Source organism: Salmo salar, chromosome 29, assembly GCF_965601325.2.
Source record: "Salmo salar chromosome 29, fSalSal1, whole genome shotgun sequence".
In the NCBI taxonomy this organism is placed as follows: Eukaryota; Metazoa; Chordata; class Actinopteri; order Salmoniformes; family Salmonidae; genus Salmo; species Salmo salar.
Window position 1 is genome coordinate 19,799,628 of NC_138319.1, and position 16,862 is coordinate 19,816,489.

The 16,862-nt window shown below is 43.5% G+C and overlaps 2 protein-coding genes across 2 annotated transcripts in view; one reads left to right on the forward strand and one right to left on the reverse strand.

Moving 5' to 3' along the window:
- The window catches only part of LOC106590285 (WW domain binding protein VOPP1), a 94,208-nt gene extending 90,061 nt beyond the window's left edge, over positions 1-4,147 (forward strand). The window contains exon 5 of the mRNA XM_014181130.3: positions 3,713-4,147. Coding sequence (XP_014036605.2) covers positions 3,713-3,894 — 182 coding nt within the window. The 3' untranslated portion in view covers positions 3,895-4,147. The remainder of the gene's footprint in view (positions 1-3,712) is intronic.
- Positions 4,148-6,891: 2,744 nt separating this feature from the next.
- The window catches only part of lancl2 (LanC lantibiotic synthetase component C-like 2 (bacterial)), a 67,933-nt gene continuing 57,962 nt past the window's right edge, over positions 6,892-16,862 (reverse strand). The window contains exons 7-10 of the mRNA NM_001139970.1: positions 15,227-15,409; positions 13,601-13,777; positions 12,906-12,978; positions 6,892-7,627 (exon numbers count right to left, since the gene is read on the reverse strand). Coding sequence (NP_001133442.1) covers positions 7,551-7,627; positions 12,906-12,978; positions 13,601-13,777; positions 15,227-15,409 — 510 coding nt within the window. The 3' untranslated portion in view covers positions 6,892-7,550. The remainder of the gene's footprint in view (positions 7,628-12,905; positions 12,979-13,600; positions 13,778-15,226; positions 15,410-16,862) is intronic.

The following is a 16,862-nucleotide window of genomic DNA, read 5'->3' on the forward strand; positions in this document are numbered from 1 at the left end:
CCAAACAGCTAGGCTGCCCATTACAGCTGAAACAGAGTAGTAACTAACCAACTGATTTGCCCTAGTCTTTGCCAGGCCCGCAATCTGGAGGCCATGCACTGCAAACCTGTGTACGTGGCCGAGACACAGACACGCACGCACTCACATAGACGTTTGCTTAACTAACCTTGTGGGGACCAAACAATTCATTCCCATTCAAAATGCTATTTCCCTCACCTTAACCCTAAATCTAACCCTAATTCTAACCTTAACCTTAATTGAAACCCTAACCCCTAAGCCTAAAATAGCATTTTTCCTTGTGGGGACCAGCGAAATGTCTCCACTTGTCCGAAGGATAGTAAAACCAAAAACACACATACTTGTGTGACCATTGAGAGCTTCAAGTTCCTTGGTGTCCACATCACCAACAAACTAGAATGGTCCAAACACACCAAGATAGTCGTGAAGAGGGCACGTCAAGCCTATTCCCCCTCATGGGTCCTCAGATCCTCAAAAGGTTCTACATTTACATTTTAGTCATTTAGCAGACACTCTTATCCATAGCGACTTACAGTAGTCAATGCATACATTTCATTTCATGCATTTAAAAAAATAAATAAATTGTACTGGCCCCCCGTGGGAATCGAACACACAACCCTGGCATTGCATACACCATGCTGGCGTTGCAAACACCATGCTCTACCAACTGAGCCACAGCTGCAACATCGAGAGCATCCTGACTGGTTGCATCACTGCCTGGTACGACAATTGCTCGGCCTCTGACCGCAAGGCACTACAGAGGGTAGTGCGTACGGCCCAGTACATCACTGGGGCTAAGCTGTCTGCCATCCAGGACCTCTACACCAGGCGGTGTCAGAGGAAGGCCCTAAAAATTGTCAAAGACCCCAGCCACCCCAGTCATTGACTGTTCTCTCTACTACTGCATGGCAAGCGGTACCGGAGTGCCAAGTCTAGGACAAAAAGGCTTCTCAACAGTTTTTACCCCCAAGCCATAAGATTCCTGAACAGGTAATCAAATGGCTACCTGGACTATTTGCATTGTGTGCCCCCCCCCCCAACCCTCTTTTACGCTGCTGCTACTTTAGTCACTTTAACTATACATTCATTTACATACTACCTCAATTGGCTCGACCAACCATTGCTAACCGGGCTATCTGCATTGTGTCCCACCACCCGCCAACCCCTCTTTTACGCTACTGCTACTCTCTGTTTATCATATATGCAGTCACTTTAACCATATCTAAATGTACATACTTCCTCAATCAGCCTGACTAACCGGTGCCTGTATGTAGCCTCGCTACTGTATATAGCCTCGCTACTGTTATTTTTCACTGTCTTTTTACTGTTGTTCTATTTATTTACTTACCTATTGTTCACCTAATACCTTTTTTTGCACTATTGGTTAGAGCCTGTAAGTAAGCATTTCACTGTAAGGTCTACCTGTTGTATTCTTAGTTGTGGGAAAAGTGTGTGGGATGTTTGTCATAGATAGTTGATGTATTGCTTCCTGTGTCAGTGGGGGCTGTGAGCTGTTTAGAAGGAGGCTGAAAGAGAAAATGCTGTCCTAGTGTCAGACCATCTTACAATCATGTATATGTTTTGTTATTCTCCATTACCATCCTCTTTAATGATGACAACCAATGATGCAACGCCCGCAGTTTAAATAGAGACAGGTTGGTGGTGGAGCTGTTCTTTCATATCAGAGAAGTGTTTGGTTTGTTGTTTTCGCAGTGTGATGGGAGTGTTTAGAAGTGAGTTCCAAACCTTCCGCTTCCTAAACCTTTCATCCGACCGATCGCAACCAGTCTCAAGACAACCGGGTCACAGTTGCCACCCTTATCCCACAAATTAGTTGAATTAGTTGTCAACAAGGTAGAAAATCACCTCACACAACATCTCAGAAATAGTGTATAAATATCGCTGACTCTGGTCAACTTGAACTTCCCCAGACTAAATCCTACTGATGGCAAAACTCCAGTCACAGCAGTTTCCTTCGCTTTTCTTTTTCTGCTTATTCAGAACGAAGTCGACTGTAAACAAATAGGATGCCAGCAATATGACCTCTCAACTTCCAGCTGTTGCAGAATGACCAGTAGGAAAGATATCTGGTGACATTTCATTTGCATATTCAAAATGAGCTAGCCACGCATTACCCGGAGGGGGTCCAACCAACCTGCTTGTACTGTAGCTTGTCTATTTTTTACCACCACCTTTCCTTCCCTAGTTAACCATCTGGTATAGAAATAAAAGAGCTAGAGATGGTGCTTTCGTAGGTGCTCTGTCATTGAAAGTGAGTTTATTGAGGCTGCTTCAAATCATGTACGATATTTTTTTTACATTTTATTTCACCTTTATTGAAACAGGTAGGCCAGTTGAGAACAAGTTCTCATTTACAACTGCGACCTGGCCAAGATAAAGCAAAGCAGTGCGACAAAAAACAACAACACAGAGTTACACATGGGATAAACATGAAGGGGAGCATGGACCTTGTAGCTGTAAATCATGATTGACCCAGGTTAGAAAGGCCTCTAGGTTTCTCCTGGATCTATCCAGAGAGGAACAGAACCCGTCCTCCACCTTGGACTGCCGGTGTAGCAGCACGATGTGTTGCTCGTCGTTATCGGTGTCCCCCCAGGAGTCACTGAGAGTAGGAGAACCGCACACTCTTTCGTTACCGTGAAACGTTTTATGCTTCAACCTCTCCATCTTCTTTACACAGAAGATTTGATGAGGGAGGATGAGTAGAAGAGTGGATGAAGTTAATGAAAGAGAGATGTTTCCAGAATTCAGAACTTTGTTGAGTTGAGACATTAGTAGAAATGTTAAGCGAATCAGCGAGCTCCACAGTCACTGGCCCTTTGACTCCCAAACTTTTCCAAGACTTCAAACTGCTATTCGGACTGAAAAGTAGGGCACCTAATCATACTGCCAGCTTTCCCAACGAAAGCTATTTGAAAGGGCAAAAATAAATGGGATCGTTCATTATATCATTCAGTCATGCAGAAAATTGTATTCAGTGCTCCAATAATATATGGAGGTTTAATTTCATTCTTGAGTTCGATGGCTATGGAGTTCCAGACACTGGAGAAATGAACATGAGGGAGAACACCGTCATTTCTTTTGTTTTGCTCTCACTGGGTTGTTGTGCGTCACAAAGCATCAATAAACCTATTAACGTGGCTTATTCCTTTCATGTTTATATCAGGGAACATGGAAAACAAATTGTAAGTGTTCATTCAGAATGGGTTTCCAAATTGAATCATGTGTTATTTTCAATCAGTTCAGAAATTGACTTTCAAGTAGTGGTACAGATGATTGGGCTGCCAAGTGTATTATGCTTCATCTCCATTTTGAAAACAATCAAAAGACAGCTTTTTGTACAGCAAAGTTTGATTGTAATGGCAATGATTACAGTAGTGCCTGGTGCACTGTTATGTTTTTTTAAGGAAACAGGAAATGCAAGTGAGCATGCAATCACCAGACCCACACACATTAAGTAGTTCCACAAATCACATTACACACACACACACACACACACACACACACACACACACACACACACACACACACACACACACACACACACACACACACACACACACACACACACACACACACACACACACACACTTTTGTTCACAGAATGTATATTTGTACCACACATTTGTAAAAAGATGATTAACAGTTATCGCTCTCTGTCTTCCCCGTGCAGTATCCCAGCAACCTGGCATGGTGGGCTACGGCGACCCTGGCGTCATGACATCACCCCTCACCCCCACCTACCCCATCCAGCCCGGCCCTGCCCACATGAGCGCCTACCCTCCACCGCCCTCGTACTGCAACCACCCACCTCCGCCCTACGAACAGGTGTTCCGGACACCAGAGAAGAGGTAAAGGCTGCCAGTCACTGCGGCGTCCCCTCCGTTTCTTCTCCTTCATGGTGACCTCATCACGAGCAGAACAGACAGGACAAGGAGAGGAGGGGACATTTTACAATCTGTCTGCCACTGTTATACCTTCACCATCAGCCCAAGTCCTAGGGACAAGTTACAGACAACCACCTTTAGAGACAAACTGCCTTCTGGGGACCTGTGCTGCAGGCGGTGGTCTTCTGGACAAAGACGGGCTGAATTTATCGCCGTATCTCCATGGCTTGGATTTCACTGTCATTCACCCTTCCTCTATCTTGCCCACTTTTTTCACAAAAGCATAACTTTCCACCTCAGTCTTTTCTGCTGGCAATGCCATCTTGATGGGCATGGTCTTGCCTGTGACTGTGATATGTACTGAGTCGCTCACAGACTCCTGTAGATGGGTGTTCATGCCACAGATACCAAACGGTGGAAGTTGATGACGAAAGCTTACCCAAGATCAGCACATTGCTTTTAGATGAATATCGATTCAAGTAAACATTAGGGTAGAGAAACTGATCCAGGAACAAGGGCATAAGACCAACCACTATCTAAACTGTACAGGAGCAATAGCAAATTTGAATTGAAAGACACCTTGGAGAAGTTGAAAACAAAAGGCGTTTATATGGCTTAAAAGGTTCAAAGACTTTCCTATTATGAGGCTGAATAATTGGGCTTCTCTCTGTTGCTGCCTGTGTTCGCCTAACACTGAGAAAATGTTAGACAATAAACACTTGTCAGGATGCGTTGTGCAAATTGTGCCCATTTGCTGTGAAGGGAAAGAAAACCGACCTGGATTTATCAGACCTATTATGTGTGCTGGAGAGAGAGGTAATTATGAGAGGCCGATTTGTTTGCAGCATTTCATTCACATTGTGGATGCATGTGTGTATTCCTGTGGTGCTGACTGTGGCGATTCGGCGCTCTGGATCAGGACACCACAAACTGGCAGGGAATGCGTAGTTCAGTTGGTAGAGCTTGGCGCTTGCAACACCAGGGTTGTGGGTTCGATTCCTATGGGGGACCAGTACAAAAAAATGTAGGAAAAATGTATGGACTCCCTACTGTAAGTCACTCTGGATAAGAGCGTCTGCTAACTGACTAAAATGTAAATGTAGAATCAAATCAACCAGACGGACCCCCAATTGAGACCAAGTCACGTGGTTTCAAATGACAATTTCAGTCAGTGGCTGCATGGGTATGGTGAAACCTACCACAACTCTACCTACGCCATAATCTCTAAGCATCCATTTCCAATCGAAGCGAGATGTGATCCCCATAGAAGTTCAGCCATGGTTCTCAGAGAGACTTCAGTTTGTACAGTAAGGAGCTCAACCAGAATGAGGATTATCCCAAAACTATATATGTTTGTTTCACACATGCACGCAGGTTGCAACTGGATTACATTTTGCATATGGGAAGTTTTTCTGACTGATGGCCCACCACAGTGACACTGCTTACTTATGGATTCTCAATTTCTGTGCTGCAATAATCTCTAGACAAAGTAGTGGTAGTCACAAAAGCTATCTGTACTCTTTCAGTAGCCTAGTTCCTCAAACACGATGTACCATCTGTTCGCCATTTAAACATCGCACATTAGAGTGTTAACGGCCAACTGGTTCTGCGTAGGTAGGTACAGCGCTGTACACATTTACTGTGGTAAAAATGGTTTTCATGTATGAATCTGAAACCCTTTTGCATTTCAGAGAATACAAAATGGTTTGCTAAATGGTTTGCGTAGTAGAGGTCCCATGTCCCAATGGTTGACCAGGTCCTAAAGCTGGTACTGACCATTTGGGTGAAAGTACCAGGACATGTTCTTCTGTTTACACGTATTTGTCAGAGTGGATCAGGCACTCAACCCCCTCCACAAAGGCAATCATGTGGAAGTGTCCTAAGATAGGGAGTTGACTCTTTTCTGAGCAGGATATGGGACATTACCATCTGTTAAAACAGATCTTAACTAACCACCCAGTGTTAATGATACAACTGTCATTGACTTGGAATGTCCTTGAGGATGTTGCTCCATTTGTAGATGTTAGCCGGCAAACTGGGTACGTAGACACTATTACAGCAGAACCAAGGAAGGAGATCTAATTTATGGTAAGTGTTACTATTGGATGTTGTGTATAAGTTTGGCTAATATGATCATTTAACTATGCAACCAAGGTTTAAAATGTAATTTGTAGAGCTAGAGTTAGGATTTGCTTTTACTGTTGTACCAGACGGTTGGTTTATGACATTTTACATTCCAAAAAAATAGAAATGATCCATCCATGAAATGGTTAATAAAGTTTCCTTCCGATAGAAGTTAGTGTTCATTTATTCACTTTAAAGTTGTCCGTGACTGCCTTCTCACTGTTCAGTCGTGCTTTGAGATGGAAGGTTTTATACTTGGATGTCATATTTGTTTAATGAAAATATTACCATCTGGAAGGAAAACTGTTCCCCTCAGATAAAATGTAGACCAAATGAATGAGACACTCCCTAAACATTCTATAGAATGGTATCCTCCTCTCTTGCTTGTATTCTTACATAAAATCAGCCAGAAGCCACATTTCTCCTTGTTAACTTGTATTGCACCGTTGTAGTCATGTAGTTCAATACCACTGCAGAAAGAAATACTCAAACACCGAGTCATCCCAGAATGTTAGCTTTGGGTGACTTAACAGTACATATAACTCCAGGCAATGGCAGTCCTAACTTGGAAGTGATAGGTGGGCGTAATTAATATTTATGTAACACTCACATTGGCCTGAGGTGGCTTTCTAAAGAACACTAATTGGCCAAACCCCGTTAGACTTCCTCCTACTCATATGTTAAATAAAGCCATCTGTTCGGTACCTCATATTGAGATGCACCACTTTGACTATTGACCATTGTTTTCCACCCCCAAAACCAAACCTAAGCAGTCAGTCCTCTAAAGGAAGGTAAGAATGCATTTTATTTAAGACGTTGTACTGTAATCACTCGGTAAGTCAGCAATTGAAGCCCAGTTTATTGTACAACATTCATAATGTAACGCTGTTCGCCTGAGGGAAACAATATCCACGGGAAAAGGTCAAAGCGGCATTTAACAAAAGTCCTCTCTTCAGCACATTAACCAAATTGAAAATGGGACAAAACACAGTGACATACAAAAAGCCACTCCAATTTACTGTTAGACATTAACATTTGACTGACACGCACATTCCAAGGCAAATACATGTTTTCTGATGTCCCCATGCAAAGATAATTAGTCTCTAGGGAAGAGGGAGTAGCAATAAAAACTGGTGTGGGACAAAGATTAGACATCACATACAGAGAAGGAGATATGGATAGGCATGCAGAGGCAAAGATCCATGAACAAAACAGAATTTTCTTCCCATTCACAACAAAACCCCAACACACACACACACACAGCGTTTACAGAGTTAAAGGCCTAGGGCTTTGGGGTGTTTTTCCTCCGTCCATGTGTCTGAAAAACCGGAGCAGGGGACAGCAGCCCTCCACAGGCTGCAGTTCTGGGATGAGGGTTCCCTTCGTCAAGACGCCAGGGGTCCATCACACCCCAAACCCCCTCATCCAAGAGCCCTGCTCATCGCACTCTCCCAAATGTTCGTAATGAAAGGGGGATGAGGTCCGTCTACGACCCAAAGGTTAAAGTTCAAATGCAGGGAAGCAGGAAGACTCAGGCTGGGTCAAATCTGACAGGTAGTGGATAGCCCCGGCCATACCTGGATAAGAGAGAATGGTTTATTTCAAATTCAATAAGGCGACGTTACATGGTAGCAACAGCAGCTAATGCTGAATTATTTCACAATTTACAACAGTCAAATACACAAGAAATCAATCAGCAAAATCTATAACTTTAAAACACATATTTGCTGTGAGTAAGGATGGAGAAAGAAACCAGGGTCTCATTACAAGCAGAGACAGTACAACCTAGGGTTGGGCCGTATACTGTATGCCAGGGTATTCTGAAATACCCACTGATTTTCCAATACAGTTTAATCAATTAAAATGTGTACATTTTAAATAAATACCTGCAGTCAACTTGTGCATTAGGTAATAGATAAAGCAGACCGCGTTAATCGCTTCGCCTGTTAGATTATTTTTTATTCGTGAGGTGAGTCACTCCTGCAGCGCAACTTAAGTGAGGTGATCAAGTCACTTGTAAAAATACAAAAGGGTCTGAGTAAAGGGTCTGAATTACATAAGTATTCAGACCCTTCACTCAGTACTTCATTGAAGCACCTTTGGCAGAGATTAGAGCCTCGAGTCTTCTTGGTTATGACGCTACAAGCTTGGTGCACCTGTATTTGGAGAGTTTCTCCCATTCTTCTTTGCAGATCCTCTCAAGCTGTCAGGTTGGATGGGGAGCGTTGCTGCACAGCTATTTTCAGGTCTCTCCAGAAATGTTCAATCAAGTTCAAGTCCGGGCTCTGGCTGGGCCACTCAAGGACATTCAGAGACTTGTCCCGAAGCCACTCCTGCGTTGTCTTGGCAGTGTGCTTAGGTTCGTTGTCCTTTTGGAAGGTGAACCTTCGCCCCAGTCTGAGGTCCTGAGCAGGTTTTCATCAAGGATCTCTGTGTACTTTTCTCCGTTCATCTTTCCCTCAATCATGGCTACTCTCCCAGTCCCTGCCACTGAAAAACATCCCCACAGCATGATGCTGCCACCACCATGCTTCACCGTAGGGATGGTGCCAGGTTTCCTCCAGACGTGATGCTTGGCATTCAGGCCAAAGAGTTCAATCATATTTTTATCAGACCATGGTCTGAGAGTTCTTTAGGTGCCTTTTGGCAAAATCCAAGCGGGCTGTCATGTGCCTTTTACTGGAGGAGTGGATTCCATCTGGCCACTGTTCCATAAAGGCCTGATTGGTGGAGTGCTGCTGAGATGGTTGCCCTTCTGGAAGGTTCTCCCATCGCCACAGAGGAGCTCTGGAGCTCTGTCAGAGTGACCATCGTGTTCTCGGTCACCTCCCTGACCAAGGCCCTTTTCCCCCCCGATTGCTCCGTTTGGCTGGGCGGGTAGCTCTAGGAAGAGTCTTGGTGGTTCCAAACTTCTTCCATTTAAGAATGATGGAGGCCACTGTTCTCTTGGACCTTCAATTGTGCAGAAATGTTTTGGTACCCTTCCCCAGATCTGTGCCTTGACACAATCCTGTCTCGGAGCTCTACGGACAATTCCTTCGACTCATGGCTTGGTTTTTCGCTCTGACATGCACTGTAAACTGTGGGAACTTATATAGACAGGTTATACGCCTTTCCAAATCATGTCCAATCAATTGAATTTACCACAGATGGACTCCAATCAAGTTGTAGAAACATCAAGGATGATCAATAGAAATAGGATGCACCTGAACTCAATTATGATACTTAGAGGAAAGGGTCTGAATACTTATGTAAATAAGGTTAAAAAAATGTAATATACATTTGTAAATGGGGAATTGTGTATAGAATGAGAGTTTTAGAATAAGGCTGTAAGGTAACAAAATGTGGAAAAAGGGAAAGAGTCTGAATACTTTCCTGAATGCTCTGTATATGTATGTATATAACTATTAAGTTAACTATCTACAGTGAGGGAAAAAAGTTTTTCTTTAACTCCCTTTAAGAGTGTGCTCCTAATCTCAGCTCGTTACCTGTATAAAAGACACCTGGGAGCCTGAAATCTTTCTGATTGTGAGGGGGTCAAATACTTATTTCCCTCACTAAAATGCAAATCAATTTATAACATTTTTGACATGCCGTTTTTCTGTATTTTATGTTGTTGTTGTTATTCTGTCTCTCACTGTTCAAATAAACCTACCATTAAAATTATAGACTGATCATGTCTTTGTCAGTGGGCAAACGTACAAAATCAGCAGGGGATCAAATACTTTTTTCCTTCACTGTAAGATGCCCCAAATAAGTCTCTCCAGCTAGGTTTTTTGTTAACTTCCTAACATTAGCCACTAATGTTAGCTCGCAATATCAAGCTTCTTGGTAACAGCAGCAGAGACAATCCCCTCCTGGATTAAGAGCCCTGCTGCGTAATATTTATTTTGTGCGTTATGCAAACGGAGTTCCTCATGAGAGAATGCAAAGAGTGTGCAAAGCTGTCATCAAGGTAAAGGGTGGCTTCTTTGAAGAATCTCAAATATATTTTGATTTGTTTAACACTTTTTTGGTTACTACATGATTCCATATGTGTTATTTCATAGTTTTGATGTCTTCACTATTATTCTACAATGTAGAAAATAGTAAAAAAATAAAGAAAAACCCTTGAATGAGAAGGTGTGTCCAAACTTTTGACTGGTACTGTACTTGCATAACCTTATGTGCTGTTTTTTTTGTTGTCTTGGTAGTCACTTTTTCATGCACTCGTTAGCATTTACCTAGCATCCACTATGGCGATTCCTTAGTACTTGTTAGCATTCTGGTAGATGTTTACATCCTAATTTCTTTTGGCGCCCCCTGTCTGCACTACCGGTAATACTGTCTATCCCAGGATGGCACAGGCACGGTATAAAGGCACGGAAATCAGGATACCGCCCAAACATACAACCCAATATACATGAAAGCTTGGCTTACAAATCACTCACCACTCGTCATGGAGTTATTTATCATTGTAAATGAACAAAACCTTCTCAAATCTCTTTGAAATAGTTCAAAGAGCTGAAAATGTACTTGTAACATTGTGGGTACAACAGTAATGTTTAATATTACATGTATTCTGTTATTACATACAAGACATGAACATTTAATATTCTAGGTTGTAGAGTCAACATGGGCCCATATATTACTAATAAAATTAAACTGCTGCAATATTTTTTACTAGACTGTTTATCAGTGGAAGATTAATTCAGGCAGGGATGGGAAAAGGGAGCGTACGTGTTTGTCCGTGTGTGTGTGAGAGAGAGGGGGAAACAAAGGGGGTCAAGACCAACCAATCACAGCCCACAAATCTACTCGGACGTGGGCAGCAACTGGTTGCCATGGAGATGTGGCGGTAAAACGCCAGGCAAGACATTTCATGTGGCTGCACACAACACGTGGAGGGGATGGGGGGACAAAGCTGGCATAGGGAAATCTCACCAGTGGACCAATGGCAGAACCAAACAGAGGCCAATCATTGCCAAACTGAAGGTAACCTACAGTGCCTTTGGAAAGTATTCAGACCCTTTGACCTTTTCCATATTTTGTTACGTTACAGCTTTATTCTAAAATTGAGAATCATTTTAAGGATGATCAATGGAAACAGGATGCACCTGAGCTTGAGTCTCATAGCAAAGGGTCTGAATACTTACGTAAATAAAGTATTTTGGTTTTTTTGAATAAAAAAAAAACGTTTTCGCTTTGTCATTATGGGGTATTTGTGTGTAGATTGCTGAGGATTTGTATTTATTTAATCAATTTTAGAATAAGGCTGTAACGTAACGAAATGTGGAAAAAGTCAAGGGGTCTGACGTCTGAATACCTACCGAAGGCACTGTAATTACCACTCTCAGATTATTTGGACTGTGCCCGTTGAAAAGTTGTATGATGTAAGATCAGCCTTTCCTGACCAGCTGCTAAAGTTATCAAAGTTGACTTCACACCCTCACACAACATTTATCAGATTATAATTATAGGGGGAAAAATGATGATTAAAATATTAAGTCAATTGTCACCCAGTCATAGTGAGGCAGAGAGCTTTAAGTCTCAGGAAGGTTCAGAGAGGTAAGAGCAAAAGCCTCACTGGCTCATTAAACATGACTTAGTGCAGAAGTCGTTTAGAGTGCACTTTTATTTCCTAAATACATTGTTGTCAAATAATTCCACATGCCATAGAACATCAGAATTGCTAACAATGTGTTAATCGTGTGTGAAATTTCCAGTATTGGGTCAATCTCTCAATTGTATTAGCAGACACTATGTGTGACATCTCTCAGTTCAATTACAATGAGAGAGCAGGGCTCCTCAAATTTCATTAATAGAGAGGTACAGAGGCTCCTCTCTTATCTCCCTCTTTTACTACACTGAATGAGGGATGAGTCTAGTGGTGGAAAAAGTACACAATTGTCATACTTGAATAAAAGTAAAAAGTTAAAGTATATGTAATAAATCAAATTCCTTATATTAAGCAAACCAGATGGCACGATTTTATTTAATTTTTAAATGTACCGACACAGAGGGCCACACTCCAACACTCAGACTCACGCCCTTCTCCCGCTCTCCCTCTCTGGCACCAGGCTGCCCTTCATTACGCACACCTGTCACCATCATTACGCGCAGCTGCGCATTATTGTACTCACCTGGACTCCATTATCTTGTTCATTACCCCCTCTATATCTGTGTGCTCCTCCGTTTATTCCCTGTGTCAGCATTGATGTCGGTATTGTTCCCCTGTCCAAACGCTGTTCCTGTTCTGTTTCATGTCCGTTGTTTAATTAAAATGTTCACTCCCTGTACCTGCTTCTTGTCTCCAGCGTCGGTCCTTACAGAATGCTGACACCACTAAAAGAAGCAGCAGGGAGTTTTGGTTTTTATTTTTGGTTGGTGATGTCGGGTCCGAGTGCCGTCGCCGATGGAACCAGGGGTGCCTCAGCTAGCTAGTGGGGCTTCCACACTTTAGCTAGCTCGAGAGGTCTTCTTTCCTTGGTGGGCTCGGCAGGCGCCAACCCCACGTCATGCTTCAGCCGGTCCAACAGTCTTGAAGCAGTTCCCACATATGCTGAGCACTTGTTGGCTGTTTAACACTTTTTTGGTTACTACATGATTCCATATGTGTTATTTCATAGTTTTGATGTCTTCGCTATTATTCTACAATGTAGAACATAGTAAAAATAAAGAAAAACCCTTGAATGAGTACGTGTGTCCAAACTTTTGACTGGTACTGTACATATGTAAAGCAAATTCAGTCTGCATTTTCTCTTAAATTACAGAGTGGTTATTACATTGATTGAATGGGAAGACGAGAAGGTAGGAAAATGTCACGTATTTTGAGGATGTTTCTGTCTGCTTAAGGGGTTTAAACAAAAGTTTCACCTTCAAACAGAGAGTACGGTCTGTCTGGGATTCTGCAGCCGTGGGTTCCGTAGTCCAGACACCACTCAGCAAACTGGGAAGAAATGAGGACCAGTGAGATTACCGGAACATAGGGTTGAACATGAAAGACAATAGACTATACTGTATGTTACCATAATTGGATAAATGAATGAATAAGTAAATATGTGAACCATGCATGCAGTAATTCTAAAATCCTGAGGATCGGATAAACGAATGCACAAATGAATTGATCAAAATGTAATGACAAAGTCATTCACCGACAACCGGATTTCACGCCGAGACAATACATATCGACGCAAGCAAGCGACAACACAGACATAACACCATAACATAGGCTATATTATAAAACCAAGAAAGCTGGAAAGCAATGAATGAAATCCGACTGAATGACTCATCATATACTGATTATTTGTCAGTAAGAAGAATGGCCTTCAATATTGGCCAACGGTACAATACATGTCACGATAAAGACTTTTGTGTCACAGAGTGTAGTCGTGTCTTTAGCAGGCTTGTTTAGGGCAGGCTGCCTACGCTGTACTGCATGTGTGGGCGAATCCTTCCTTCCCATCTCATTCAAACAGAGGAAGAAGATCTGAAGGAGGACAACACTGCTGGAGCAACCAGGAGCTCCACAGCCCCTCATCACACACACACACTGCAGTGTGTTGTGTTACCTTGCAGGCGCGGTAGAGGTACTTCTTCTCCTGGGTGAGCTGGTAGAGGGTGAGGAAGGAGTAGGCGTTGCCCGCCGTGCCGTGACAGATACCGTAACCTTTCCTCAGCAGGCCTCTCTGCCAGATCACCTCCCCACACTCCACAGCATCCTTCAGGTACTTCTCATCCTTAAACACCTGGAGGGAGGGAGGAAAGGGGAGACATGACATTAGACTCATGGCCAATCCCAAACACCATCTGAAATCCAACCCCCAACTTCCCACACACACACACACACACACACACGTGTGGGGATCAGAAAGGATTTGATGTAAGAAACATGGTATTAGAGTACTTTCATCTTGCCCTGCTATTTAGAAATCTGTAATGTTCTTCATGTACACCTAATCAATTGCCCTTACATTACATAGTGAGACTGAAATAGCCAAAGATACAGTATCAAATCAATTACCTGTATTTCATGAAGCCCATTTTACCTCATCATTTGTAACAGTGCTTTACAGATACCAAGCCTAAAACTGCAAAGAGAAAGCAATGCAGATGCACATTGGCTAGGAAAAACTCCCTAGAAGGCAGGAACCAGAATACAGGTGATACGCACATTGTATTCCTTCATGAAGTTAATGGACCAAAGAGACATGAAATGACCCTGCACTGTGGTGTGTGTGTGTGTGTGTGTGTGTGTGTGTGTGTGTGTGTGTGCGCACCCCCCTGAACGTGAGTGTGTGTATTCATGCCACACTACAACTGATGAAATGCATGTTGTTTGTCAAGAGATGAAGCGTTTATCCGGGGAAATCTCCTCTACTCAGACAACACATGCTCAAAATGCTCACCACATGATCTCCATTCCTTCTTTCGCTCCTTCTATTAGTCATTTCAAAGGGAGAGAGTGTGCGTTTTCAGACCTGCTGTGAGAGTCTTGAAAGAGGCCATGCTGAGCACAGCAGAAAAACAGCCCATTACTCAATAAGACCTCTTGAAATTGACTGCGGTATTAAACCAGCGGACTAGCATGTCAAACCTGGGATGTAGTGCTTGTTTAAATTCAGTCGGTAATCAAAATGTGACACCGGGGCCCATAGTGATCCTAGTGCTGATCTGGGATCAGGCCTCCACTGTCCGTATAATATCATGTATCCTACTGTGAGACGCTTTGTGAAAAGGGGCCTTGGTCCTACAGTGCACCTGATATCCACTAGGTGTCACTGTGGGTTGTGTATTTCTCCTAGGCGACGAGCCACGGCGCCGGAGCATTGAGATGCAGCAGGAGCTGTTAAGTTCGTTACCTCCAGCTATAGATTTAATTCTCTTTCCTGGGTGATTCCATGCAATTATTTGAGAGTGGCAGAGCTGGAGGCATTAGAGGAGAGGGCCTGGTTCACTGCTATCTCTCAGTCCTCTGTATGGGAGAGTAGCTGAGTGCTATAATGGAACTCATGGGGTTAGTTAACGTGATATTGATATTAGGAAAACAAACGAGCCCTAATATCGTGAGAGTGTATTAATGAGGTTTAGAGAGCTGTGCTAGAGAGGAGAGAGAGAGTGGTGTTGAGTGTTTCTATCCAAAATCCTTTCAGATCTACTTGAAGAGACATTACTATCGTGCGGTGTGTGTCCCTCACCTTGTGTGCCATGATGAGCATGTGCACCACTCCTGGCGCCCCGTGGCACCAGTGCACCAGCCGGTCCGTCTCGTTGCTTAGCGACGACGGGTAGTTCCCAGAGCGGAACTTTTTGTGGCGGACGTAGTCCACACTGGGCCGCACCAATTCAGATAGGACTTCCTGGTTCACCTTAGCACTGGGCTGAGAGAGTGCGAGCAAGGGAGAGAGACAGAGAAAGAAAAAAGACCAAGAGAACGAGATAGGGGGAGAGAGGAAAAAAAAGAGGGAATAAAAGAGAGAGAGAACGAGAGAGAGATAATGAAAGAGAGAGAGAGAGAGAAAGGGAGAGACCGAGAGAGAGAGAGGAGAGGAGAGGGGAGAGAAGTATAGGTACCAAGTAAATAAAATCCATATCCACATCCTTTGTAGAAATATCATGGTAACAATATGGAGGCACAGGGCCTCCCGGGTGGCGCAGTGGCCTAAGGCACTGCATCGCAGTGCTATCTGTGCCACCAGAGATTCTGGGTTCGAGCCCAGGCTCTGTCGCAGTCGGCCGCGACCGGGAGGCCCACGGGGCTACGCACAATTGGCCAAGCCTCGTCTTGGTTAGGGGGGGGTTTGGCCGGCAGGGATATCCTTGTCTCATCGCGCACTAGCGACTCCTGTGGCAGGCCAGGCGCAGTGCACGCTGACCAGGTCGCCAGGTGTACAGTGTTTCCTCCGACACATTAGTGTGGCTGGCTTCCGGGTTGGATGTGCATTGTGTCAAGAAGCAGTGCGGCTTGGCTTGGTTGAGTTGTGTTTCGAAGGACGCATGGCTCTCGACCTTCGCCTCTCCCGAGTCCGTACGGGAGTTGCAGCGATTAGACAAGACTGTAACTACTACCAATTGGATACCAATAACAATATGGAGGCACAAGTTCAGGGGACATGAAGACAGGTGGTGTAACTATTGTGGAATACTGACATCTGATAACACAGTATGCTGAAATCTGATGATATGCATATCACAATCATCCTTCTCACAATGAACAATTAATACACAACATATCACCTGGTCTGAAACATCCCAGGCGGTACACTTCAGCTTTACATGCAGCAGGTTAGTCAGATGTTACACTTATGAGAGAACGTCAGGCATTTTAAAGTGCGGGCCATTTTAACTGGGTTTCATTAAGAGACTAACTAAACTTAGAAGAATCGAGTCAAATCAAATAGAAATCCCAGACTCAACAGTCATTATCCCAAATAGCACTCAGCAGTGTTGAATATGCACTTGATGGTTTTTACTGCACAGAGAGAGATGAATTAGAGGCAAGTGTCAGAGAGAATTTATGACAAGGAAAATCTTTTGATTTGGCTCGAGAGAAAGAAAAGAAAAACCATGCTGAGAAACATGGCCTACGGGAGAGAAGACTGCTGTTAGATAATAATACAGCCAGAGACAGGGAGGAAGGGAGCTGTTGGATATGAATACTGTCAGAGAGGAGGAGAGGAGGAAGGAAGGAGAAGAAAAAGGAGAAGACTGCTGTTAAAGAATATTACAGCCAGAAAGAGAGAAAGAGGATGGAGAGAACTGCTGTTAAAGAATATTACAGCCAGAAAGAGAGAAAGAGGAGGGAGAGAACTGCTGTTAAAGAATATTACAGCC